The following is an 11,661-nucleotide window of genomic DNA, read 5'->3' as shown; positions in this document are numbered from 1 at the left end:
CTGTTTAATACTGACATTTAACGCAAAAAAAAAAAGAAAAGAAATTGTAGTAAAAGTAAAGTGGGTGCGTTTATGTGATGTCGTTTATTGGCTGGGGCAATCATAAAATCAAGAAACAAAGCCTGCCTCTATTTTGTGAAAAAAGGGGAACCCAAATCGAAGAGGAAGTGAAAGAAAGAGAGAGAGAAAAAAAAGAATGGGCGTAGAGGAAAATCTCAAATCATTGAGCATCAATGAAGAAGAGAACAAGAACCCTAACCCTAACCCTAACGTGAAAGAGGAGGAATATGAAGAGCTGGAGGACGGGGAGATCGTAGTGGAGGAAGGGGAGATCGTAGTGGAAGAAGATGATGCGACATCGTCTTCGTCAAAGAAAGGTATAATTGAGCAGCCCCACCCTCTGGAGCACTCCTGGACCTTCTGGTTTGATAACACATCTGCCAAATCCAAGCAAGCCACTTGGGGTAGCTCTATGCGCCCTATTTACACTTTCGCCACCGTCGAACAATTCTGGGGGTTATTATCTCTTCTTCTTTTTCTTTTCCTTTTTTTTTTTTTTATTTTCGTTTTGAAGGTTGAGTTGCTAAGATAATCATATTTATTATTCATTGCGACTTTGTTTAATTCTTCATTGCCTTCTTTTTCTTTATCAGTTTTTCGATTTTGATGATACCAATTCGTTAGATTTTAGCTTAGACTTCAAAAAAAATATTTTTTCTTTTCTTTTCTTTTTTGTCTCTAATTACGGTACCGTTTGGGGAGGGGGTTTGGTTGGAGATGCTTGAGTTTCTTGAAATCTGAAAAATTAACCTTTTTTTATTGTCATTTGTTCTATTTTATTTCTGCAATTGATCATTCGTGATGTATATGTTTTTTGTATAATTCTGTTAGTAGGAAGCTAGAACACAAGCAGGCTTTCGTGAGTTTGTAGTGTCAAAGCAATGAATTATCCAACTTTTTTTCTGTTTGATTCTCATTTTATTCCTCGTTACAGTGGAATCAAGTTTTGCGTTTTATAATGTTGTGATCTGATATATGTATGATGGATTTCAGTACAAGTGAGATTGTTTTCAATATTATCATTGAAGGATGTTTTCTGTAAGGATCTTGGAGCTGCCTGCTACAGAGTCCTGGTTCATAGTCCTCTGTTTCATTTTAATTTGATGTTGTTAAAAGTGGTCTGTTATTTTAATTGTTTTATAATCAACTTTCTTCAAAGCACTTTTGTCGGACATAAGGAACTTAATTTTCGCTTATAATTTTGGATTGTTGCTTGGTGCCTCCAGGTGAATAAGTTATGTGATTATCAAAAAACTGCTACGCAAACTGCGTCTACATGGCTGGCAATGATTACTGATTCCATGTGTCACTTTTTTGTCAGTTTCTGTTTGTTTCTTCTGTGAATGTCACTTATAGATTTACCTTCCAAAACTCTTCTGATTACAGTCTTTACAATAACATAAATCACCCAAGCAAGTTGGCTGTTGGAGCAGACTTTCATTGTTTCAAATATAAAATTGAGCCAAAGTGGGAAGACCCTGTCTGTGCTAATGGAGGCAAGTGGACTGTAACTTTCCAAAGGGGGAAGTCAGATACATGTTGGCTGTACACGGTATTGTTTCAGATAATGTAATGCATACTAGTGTATGAAAATTTTGATGCTTAATCGAAAATGTGGCTTGATCTCTTATATGTCTGCTGTACTAGTTGCTGGCTTTGATTGGGGAACAGTTCGAGTATGGTGATGAGATCTGTGGAGCAGTTGTCAATGTGAGAGGCAGGCAGGAAAAAATAGCATTGTGGACGAAGAATGCTGCCAATGAAACTGCTCAGGTGACTAGAGTTGCTTTGTTACGAAAAATGTCTTGTGCAAGTCCAAAACCATTTTCATGGGTTTTTGGTTTTAGTGGCTTGTGATGCTAAAACCATTTTTGACTGGTTTTTGTTTTTGAACGCAGATAAGTATTGGGAAACAGTGGAAAGAGTTACTTGATTACAACGAAACTATAGGCTTCATATTTCATGTAATGGCTTCCTTTAACTTGTACAGATCTTTCATGTTAATGCTGTTTTTGCAAATTGTAGTTTCAGTTTATGTCCCAATTTGTGGGCTATAAACAAACACTTATATTTTCTCTTTCAGGAGGATGCAAAGAAGCTTGACAGAGGTGCCAAGAATCGGTACACTGTATGACTTGTAGTCCTGCTCTACTAGATGCTGGGCGCGTGGCAAGATTGCTTTTCAGGATTCTGGAAGCACCTTTAGCTTCTCCTTTTTTGCCTCCTTACAAAATATTCTGATTTGTTTCTCCTATGGCTGTCCCTACAAGAATTTTAGCTAGATAAACATATGTTATACTGCCTTAAATTTCAGTTTGACCATTTATATCAGTTATGACTCCGTTTTGTTCTATGGTTTTGAAAACAATTCTTTCAGATATTTATAGCTCTTATGTTGTTTAAAGAGGTTACCTTTTAAACTTAACCTGAAACCATGTCAATCTGGATTGATCTGGTTAATTTGTTTCAATTTGAATGCCTAAACTTTTCTGTTTGGTTTTGATTTGATAACTTATTGGTCCAAATAACCCAGCAACTTTCGTAGAGTCCTTTTGGAAGAGTACTTAAAAGGACATTTTTGCTCGGAAAATAAATGCAAAGCGTTACCGTGATTTCATGAGAACAAAACACGAGGAAAATGGGCATTGAAAACTGGTACAATTAGCTAATAATAAGCAGAAAAGCACTCTATTCTTTGAAAGTGGATTGAAACAGCTATATTTATTTGTAAGAGAGAATTTGCATTTTATTCTGTTTAAAGTAAAAAAGAAGGTGCGGGAAGAGAGAAGGTAGGCTGAAAATGTAGGGGTAAAATCACCCTATTCGCTTCATCCGTGACCAGGGTGGTTGGCGACACACCATCCACCTTCCACCATTTTGTTTCTTCTTTTCCATTCTTCCCATGCAACTATCTTTGTTGAAAGAAAGAAGAAAGTAATTGTCTACTGGCAAATGGCAATGGTTTCTCCTGTCTTGCAAAGGAGACGAATCCGCTAAACAAATAAATAACTCAATTCACGTGCGTAAGCACATATTCAACATTCCTTTACCAAATTCTGACGCATTCTTTTCCTTCTTTTGACATTCCTTCTTTTTTCGGGACCAAGCAAAGTTGATCCTCTAAAAGTACTTGGCCCAGATATTACAATTAATCAGTGAACAACTAAAAATGATCAGAATTGCACTCCATCTAACTCAATTCTAATAAAGAACTAGTCTATCCAGATAAATTAATACTGAGATCATCTCATATTTTTATTAAGGGTGTGATAAAATCAGTGTGGTTTACGATAGAAGCCTCATCTTTCTAATCCCCAAAACCTTGCAGCAGAAAACATTGCCAATTCTTTTGTTCTATCACTGGCATGAACTGATAATTGCCAATTCTTTTGCTTATTGCTTAATCCAACCACCATTTGTAATCAATGCTACAATATGCTCATTTAGAAGTAATCTTCAATATGGGGTGGTAATACATAGACAGGCACATTTGCATGTATTCTGATTTGGTGAAATACAAGAAGAAGCCTTAATTAAAGGCTGGCCCCTAGCTTATCCTTAATCAGCCCAATGTGTTATCAAAGTTATAGGCATAAAGTTCTCTAATAATGGAACCCCATGTACTCAGCTTTCAAACAACGTTATTTAGCTAGAGCTTTGCCATTTCCAGCTATATTCGCACTGTAGTTGGTTTCTGGTCACGCATCCTATACACCAGGATATCTAATTATTCAACTTTAATTTATGTTCTAAACTTCTAATTAATTTCTTGATTATTCTTGGCCACTCTTTCCATTACCTTTATAAAGGAGTAAAGAACTCTCAACAAATTCACCCATTTATCAAATTAGTCCCCTCTCTCTCTCTAGATGGCAACTTTTTCTTTCTCTTGTTGTTAGTTCTTTTGTAGCTCCATCAGCTGGTGATTTCCACCAAGACTTTGATCTGACATGGGGTGACAAGCGTGCTGAGATACTGAATGGAGGAAAACTTCTTACACTTACTCTTGACAAGACCTCTGGCTCAGGTTTCAGGTCTAAGAGAGAGTATCTATTTGGAAGAATAGACATGCAAATCAAGCTTGTCTCTGGCAACTCTGCCGGCACTGTTACTGCTTTCTATGTATATTTGTTCTGTCTCAGTTTTGCATTGAACTTGTTTCCCCTGTTGACAATTTAGGCATAATATCTACAACCCATTTTTTCTGTTTTGAGTCCAAAAGTTGCGTAGTACTAATGTCTAATTTTTGATTGCAGCTATCTTCTGAAGGGCCAAACCACGATGAGATAGACTTTGAATTCTTAGGTAACTTAAGTGGAGACCCCTACATTGTGCAGACAAATGTCTACTGCCAAGGTAAAGGGGACAGAGAACAACAATTCTACCTATGGTTCGATCCAACAAAGAATTTTCACAGATATTCTATTTTTTGGAATCTACAGCGCATTATGTAAGATAAATGTCACTTTTAAGTCTTAAATCTTCATAATAACTATGAAAATTGAAGATGGTCTAACTCCTTTCAACTTATCAGTTTCATGGTAGATAACATTCCAATCAGAGTATTCAACAATGAAGAATCCATTGGAGTTCCCTTCCCCAACAACCAGCCCATGAGGCTTTATTCGAGCCTGTGGAATGCAGATCAATGGGCAACGAGAGGTGGGTTAGTGAAAACAGATTGGTCCAAGGCTCCTTTCCAGGCATACTACAGGAATTTCAATGCAAATGCATGTACATGGTCGAATGGTGATTCTGATTGTGCTTCACAGACATCTAACTCTGTTAGAAACAATGTTTGGCAAACTCAAGCACTGGATGCAAGTGGCAGAAGAAGACTTCGATGGGTGCAAAAGTACTTCATGGTGTACAATTATTGTACAGATTTGAAGCGATTTCCTCAGGGTCGTCCCCGGAAGTGTAGGGATTCTAGGTTCCGCTGGGCAGTAAATATTGCTTGAATACTATTATTCAAGACTTTGGAAACTTGTAATTAAAAATTTACTTTAATGTCTCAAGAAATAGGATTTCTCACTCAAAGAGAAATTATCAATCTGAGGTCATAACTTAGAAATTCCCTAGGGATATACATTCTTCCAAAATTTCCTTTTATGCGTGGAGGCATGGGTCTAAAATCTTGCAATAGAGAAATATGACATTGTTCAATACAGCTATAAACCAACAAATTTTGCACCAAAATAAATAAACCCACAATTTTATTTCATGTGGAAAATTTTTCATCGAAATTTATTTGGACTATGTAAATGAGCTTAGCATTGAAATATCACAAACGTTTTATAGGCCTGAGTTTCAGGTTACTGAAGTTTTCTCATATATGAACAAGTTTTATTGTAAAAACTTCTAATTTTGTTGTTGAGCTCCATGATCAATCTCTGTAAGGATTTAAGCATACAAGTTCGAGTCTGGCCCCCAAAAAATAAGTTGAAGTACACTTTAGAATAGCTAAATTACGGCTTCCACAAAGCTTAAAGGTCCTGCTGGGCATCTCTAGGCGTTAAATTTAATTCATTGCCTAGTTTTGGTTCAAATGGGTAGTAATAGGGATTCATGTTTGTCAATTGTCATATATCCAACAACCTGTGATGGGGCCATTGCCTATATATATGGGTGTTTTTCCCTATGGTTCAACTACAAACATTAACTCTTCTTCTTTCAAGATGGGAAACTTGAGAGTTACATCAATGTTTCTGCTTTCACTCATGGTATTGGTAGGTTCTATCATTGCTGCATTTGCCAATAATTTCCATAAAGATGTGGAGATAACATGGGGTGGCCACCATGCTCAAATACTCGGTCGAGGGGATCTTCTGACACTTACTATGGACAAGACCTCTGGAGGAGCTGGCTTCAAGTCCAACAAAGACTATCTCTTCGGAAGGTTCAACATGCAAATGAAGCTCATTGCTGGTAACTCTGCTGGCACTGTTACCGCCTTCTACGTACGTCTCTCAATCTTGCAAATTTAGTCCCAAAGTCCTTATAGTTTCATAAAAATGCTACCGATTTGCTGTACTTTTAATCTTGCAGTTATCTTCTGAAGGCCCAACTCATGACGAAATCGATCTTGAGTTCTTAGGTAACAAAAGTGGCTCTCCCTACACTCTTCATACTAATATTTTCAGCCATGGACAAGGCGGTAGAGAGGAAGAATTCCACCTCTGGTTCGACCCAACAAAACATTTTCACTCATATTCCATTGTATGGAACCCCCAAAACATCATGTAAGAATTAACATGCTCGTCTAATTAATTCTTTTCGAAAATTTTAAATCAAGGTTTTATATATAAGATGCAACTTTTCATTTGGTTTGATTGTTCAGACTCCTGGTAGACAACATTCCGATAAGAGTATTTAGCAATCAAGAGTCAATTGGAGTTCCTTACCCCAATAACCAGCGGATGAGGGTCTACGCGAGCCTGTGGGATGCAGATGATTGGGCGACGAGAGGTGGGAGAGTAAAAACCGATTGGTCCAAGGCTCCTTTCACTGCTTACTACAGAAATTTCGTAGCTAACAATGCTTGGGAAATGCAAGGGCTTAATGGTCGTGGCAAAAAGCTACTGACTTGCGTAAAAAAACGTTACAGAATCTACTACTATTGCAATGATCTGAAACGAAACCAGCATCATGGACATGGCCGTCGCCCACCAGAGTGTAGGCGTCCACCCGTGCAGCACGAGAGGAGAGTATTTAATGTTTGAAAGCTATTTAAGTCTGTATCTACGGCAGCTTTGAGTGATATATTTTTATCAACCTGTATTTGCAGTTGGCTTTAGTGACTACTAGTCTTTATCATTGTTGCATCTTCATGTCAATCCTGTGAGCCTCTTTGGGTGGAAAAAAAAAAGTAATAAAGAAAAAAAAGTGATAATTCCTGGCTTTGTTATTCCCTCTTATATATACATTCATGTATTACACTGATTATTGTTAAGCTGTTAAAATTTCTCCTTTTAAAAGGAGGCAAATTGCATCTTAACTTACCTAATCCTTGCCGCAAAAGCCAAGTCCTAAATATGCTAATGTTGCCATAGTAGAAGAAAGATCTAGTTTTATATGTGGAAACTATAATAACTTACAATTTTGGTAATGTACGGTATACATTTTCCTTTTTTTTAAGCCATCACGTGTGGCATTTTGGTCTTTTGTTTTTTTTTTTTTAAGATTACAAAAAATATATTTTTATGTGTGAGACCTATTTATATCAGTTTTTTCCTTTTTAAATAAAAATTTAATTAAGATTTATTTTTTTTTAGAATTCACTTGAATGTGTATGGTTAACAATTTTATTTCTCTTGGCTATCGTGTGTTATTTTTAAGTTTTTTTTTTTTTTCTTTTTTAAAATTATTTAATAAATATGAAAATATTTTTTATATTTGGGACTCACTTTTATTAAACTTTTTTTATTAATTTTTTTATTTTGAAATTAAAAAATACTTAATAAAGAGTTTTTACATTTTATTTTTTTAATAAGACTCACTTGATACCAATGGTATGTCATATGTTTATTTTCTTACTTGTTCTTTCCTTATTTTTTATATTTTCTAAAATTATAAATATATATTTTAAAAGATTATATTTTTTATGTGTGGATTCACTTATAACAAATTTTCTTTTTTTTACCATTTTAAACTTTTTCTTTTTTAAAAAATATTTAATAAATATTTTTGAGAGATTTTTTTATATCCGACTTGAGTAATGTACAGTTAACAATACTGTTCCCTTCATTGTCGCATGTTATTTTTAGGTTTTTTTCTCTTTTTTTTAATTTTCTTTTTTTTTCTATTTTTGGGTTTTAAAAGTTTTCCTTTTAATTTATTTAACAAATATTTTTAAAATTATAAAATATATTTTTTAAAAAATTTTAATTTTTATGTTTGAAACCCACTTATATCAAACTTCCTTTTTTGCTTTTTCTTTTTTATCCTTTTTTACTTTTTTCTTTTTTAAATTAAAAAAATTAATAAAGTTTTTTAAAGATCTTATTTAATTTTTTGTTGGATTTAGTTGATGCTAATAGTATGCCACGTGCTTTTTTTTAAATTTTTTTTAAATTTTCATTTTTTTTCTTTTATATTTAATAAATTATTTTTATATTTTTTAAAGATCCATTTGATATCAATAGTATATCGGTATGCCACATGTTAATTAATTGACTTTTTTTTTGTTATTTACCTTTTTAATTTTTTAAAAATATATATTTAAAGTTTTCTTTAATTAATATGCGATCACTTGATATGATTATTTAAAATATATATTTTCCTTTTCTTTGTTTTTTTTTTTTTAATTTGATGGTTTTTAAAGAAAAATATTAACGGATATATTAATGTCATACTTGTATTTGATTTTATTTTCCTTTTATGATCTTTTTTTTAAATTTTTAATTAGATTAATTTTATAATAAAATAAGTCGATTGATAGGAATGACAAAATAATCGGAATAGATAAGTTTTTATCCATCTCGATTCGATAAAGATATTTTGTAAAAAATTGGCATAAAATCAATCCAAAATAAGAGGCCAATTTAAACATCTACATGCCACCCTCACTTGATTTTTTTTTCTTTTACCTTTTTTTTTAAAAGATTAAATAAAATTTTCAACAATAAGACTGATAAATATAGATGGTAAAACAAAAAAAAAATTTCACTTATAACAACACACTGTTACTCACCAAATATTAAAAAAATTTGGTAAAAAATATATTAAGACCAAAAGTAAGAAATTTAATAGAGATAAATTTGGCGCGTTCAGTACGGTAACTTGGCATGACTACCAAACCAACATCAAGAGAAAGTAGTCCTTTAGGGAGTGTTAAAACGTCAACGACCACTTGCCCTCTCTTCTTAAGATAAAAATTTTTTATTTGTATTTCAATTTTCATCTAGATTTTGCTTTATATATGGTTTAGATTGATTTTTTTTAAGTGTATTTTGATATTCGTAGCCGACTTTTTAAAATTCTCAAAGTATGGTCTAGATTGATTTTTTTAAGTAGATTTTGATATTTGTAACCGATTCTCAAAAATTCTCTAAGTCAATTTTTTTTTTTTTTTTACATTGAAAGTCATAGTTTGAAAATGAAAGAAGAGATTGTAAATGTTGAGATTTGTATTTCAAATTTACTGAATATTACTACTAAAAATGATAAATGCATAAATTAATTGAGCTAAATTTCGGATTTTTTTAAAGTCAAAGTTGTAACCAACATAAATCCCTACATAAATGGTGTTGTTTTGAGCATAATGGTGCGAAGTGTAGTGTGCTGTGGTGTGGAACCGAGATGGAGTAAAGTAAAAGAGTGGGTGTGGGTGACTAAGTGAGAAGTGATATAGAAAAGTGATATAGAGAAAATAGTGTGGGAGTGCATAATTATTTAAAGAAATTATTGTATTAGAGTGTGCCCATATATAATAAGTATATAATAAGTATTTGCTCTTACCAATTATATTTGTTCTTTCTTCGTGTTAATTAACACATACTTATCATTAAGAACCCAAAATTAGCTACGAATGCCAAAATTACAAGGAATAAAAAAATTATTTTCATCTATTGTTTACTAAATACTATGTAGTAAGAGTTCTTAATAGGTATAACAAGGAAAAAAAATAGATAATAGCAAATGAGGAAAAAAAAATAAAAATACTTGAAGAGAAAAAAAAAACTAATAAAATACTTTCTTCTCACAACCACCCGAGTTTCACTCCATTGCTCTTTGTCTCCTTTTTTTTTTCCTTTCAAATTCTAATTTTCCTTGTTTCTCTTTCCTTTGCACTTTTTTTTTTGTTTCACCGAATCTTTGGGTTTTTCTCTAATAAACCTATGGAGAAAAAAAGTGAGACGACCAGCTTTTGTTGTTGGACAATCTTGCCATTCTAATATTTGGGTTTAACTCTCTTTCAAGCATTTTCTTTTATGGGTTTATGGGTTTTCAAATTTTTTTTTTTTTTTTTTGTGTTTCTCATTGAATGCAAAATTAAGATTTTTGATAGTTTTATATATATAAAAAAAAAAAGATTTCTGTTGTTTTTTTTTTTTTTTTTATTTTAAATGGCATGTGCCCTTCCCCTTTTGCTTCTTTTCCTTTCTTTCTATCTTATCTCCCCTGTGATGTGAGTTTTAATCCTTTGATTTTGAATACAAGTTTTGATTGTTTTTTTGTCATGAATTTATAGATTAACAGCTTTATTTTTAGTTTTTAGTCAAAATTTCCAAAAACTACAACCAAGAACTCCCCCACTTCTCATTCTCCTCACTTGCAACCCATTCCTTCCCTCACAAATTCCTCAACCCCAAATCCCCTTTTTTTCCGTTTTCCATAGCTGGGTAGCTTTATCAATAAAAAACTCTCTTTCTTCATTTCGCTAAAATACCAGTTTGCCATTACCACATATATGTTTTTTTTTTTTTTAATTTAATGCTTCAGCCGGTGAGGAAACAGAGGGAATCAATGAATCTTTCTTCAATGATTTAGTGGAGAAAGAGGAGGGCAACAAAATGACAAAAAAGAAAGCAACATTGATTTGTTGATGAGGTTCTTGCAAAGCATGTTCAGGAAGGTCTCGAAGCATGCCAAAAAGGCCTCATGCTTTATCTTACCTACTGTAATATCGCCTCGGTGAAATACTGAAATCCCTCTGCTTTTTGTTAAAAATGTCATTAATGAATTTGAGATATTCTTTGAGTTTTTAACTTATTTTCAAATAGAATTTATCTCATTATTATTTTTTATTTTTTGTTTTAGTGACAGGAATAGGCACTACCGGTGATTGTTCAAGGTAATTTCTCATTTAGATTTGAGGTAATTTTAAAGATTATGTGGTTTTTTTTTACTTATTTTTTAATTTTGTTTGGTTCTTAATAGTTATTTATTCTAATGTTTTACTGTTATTGTTTTAGAAATATTATTATTGGTTAGATGTGAATGCTAATGAGGTTTATACCGTCTCTTAGCTCTCAAATGAACTAAAAAAATGGACCAATGGAATTTGCAAAATTGAAAAAGAAAAAATTGGTGCTTCGTTTTGTAATTAACTTGTGGGGAAGCATATAGAACTTAATAAGTTTGAATCTTACAATGTGTTTGGATTGAAGAGAGAGAAAGAAAAGGAAAATAAAATAAAAAAAAAGTAAAGGAAACAAAACCCTTTTCCCTTGTTTGGATATATATTCAATTTAAAGAAAGGAAAAGAGGTGAAAACCAAATAACCTTTAGTTTTTTTTGTAAATTTAATTTTTTTAATACCTTAATTTGGAGGAAAAGCTAGGGAAAAAAAGGTTGAATTTTTTATTTTATAAAAAGACTATTATGTCCATCTTTTTATTAATATTAAAAACTTAATAAAAAAAATTTAAGCAGATCTCAATCATCCTGTAATTTTTTTAAAGTCATATCTTTTTTCAAGTAAGTTTCATATATATATTCCAATATAAATTTTTTTTTATTTTTTGGTGATTTGATTTTGATGAATGGTAGAATATACATAGATATATTTTTTAGGTTTATGAGATATCAGACTAGTTCAAAATTTATCAATGCATATTTGTAAAACATCTTCCTATTTCACTTGATTAAAAATCATTG

At 32.2% G+C, this 11,661-nt stretch overlaps 3 protein-coding genes across 3 annotated transcripts; all 3 read left to right on the top strand.

The window, feature by feature from the left end:
* The first annotated feature begins 135 nt into the window (after positions 1 to 135).
* Positions 136 to 2,411, top strand: LOC111274922 (eukaryotic translation initiation factor 4E-2-like). Its single transcript, XM_022859945.2, has 5 exons — positions 136 to 516; positions 1,447 to 1,612; positions 1,708 to 1,833; positions 1,959 to 2,024; positions 2,144 to 2,411. Exons 1-5 carry the CDS (start codon positions 197 to 199, stop codon positions 2,192 to 2,194), a joined length of 729 nt encoding a protein of 242 aa, XP_022715680.1. The 5' UTR covers positions 136 to 196; the 3' UTR covers positions 2,195 to 2,411.
* A 1,267-nt stretch (positions 2,412 to 3,678) lies between these two features.
* On the top strand, positions 3,679 to 5,152 carry LOC149511308 (xyloglucan endotransglucosylase protein 1-like). The gene is made up of 4 exons (XM_089755146.1): positions 3,679 to 3,743; positions 3,870 to 4,182; positions 4,317 to 4,510; positions 4,595 to 5,152. Exons 1-4 carry the CDS (start codon positions 3,679 to 3,681, stop codon positions 5,019 to 5,021), a joined length of 999 nt encoding a protein of 332 aa, XP_089611272.1. The 3' UTR covers positions 5,022 to 5,152.
* A 251-nt stretch (positions 5,153 to 5,403) lies between these two features.
* Positions 5,404 to 7,151, top strand: LOC111274221 (xyloglucan endotransglucosylase protein 1-like). The gene is made up of 3 exons (XM_089755364.1): positions 5,404 to 6,020; positions 6,109 to 6,302; positions 6,401 to 7,151. The coding sequence occupies exons 1-3, from the start codon at positions 5,664 to 5,666 to the stop codon at positions 6,780 to 6,782; spliced, it is 933 nt and encodes a 310-aa protein (XP_089611490.1). The 5' UTR covers positions 5,404 to 5,663; the 3' UTR covers positions 6,783 to 7,151.
* The last annotated feature ends 4,510 nt before the right edge of the window (positions 7,152 to 11,661 follow it).

The sequence above is a fragment of the Durio zibethinus genome, chromosome 26 (genome assembly GCF_047325235.1).
Source record: "Durio zibethinus cultivar Kanyao isolate XHJ-2024 chromosome 26, ASM4732523v1, whole genome shotgun sequence".
NCBI lineage: Eukaryota > Viridiplantae > Streptophyta > Magnoliopsida > Malvales > Malvaceae > Durio > Durio zibethinus.
Note: the sequence above shows the minus strand (reverse complement) of the source record. Positions and strands in the feature narration are given on the sequence as shown.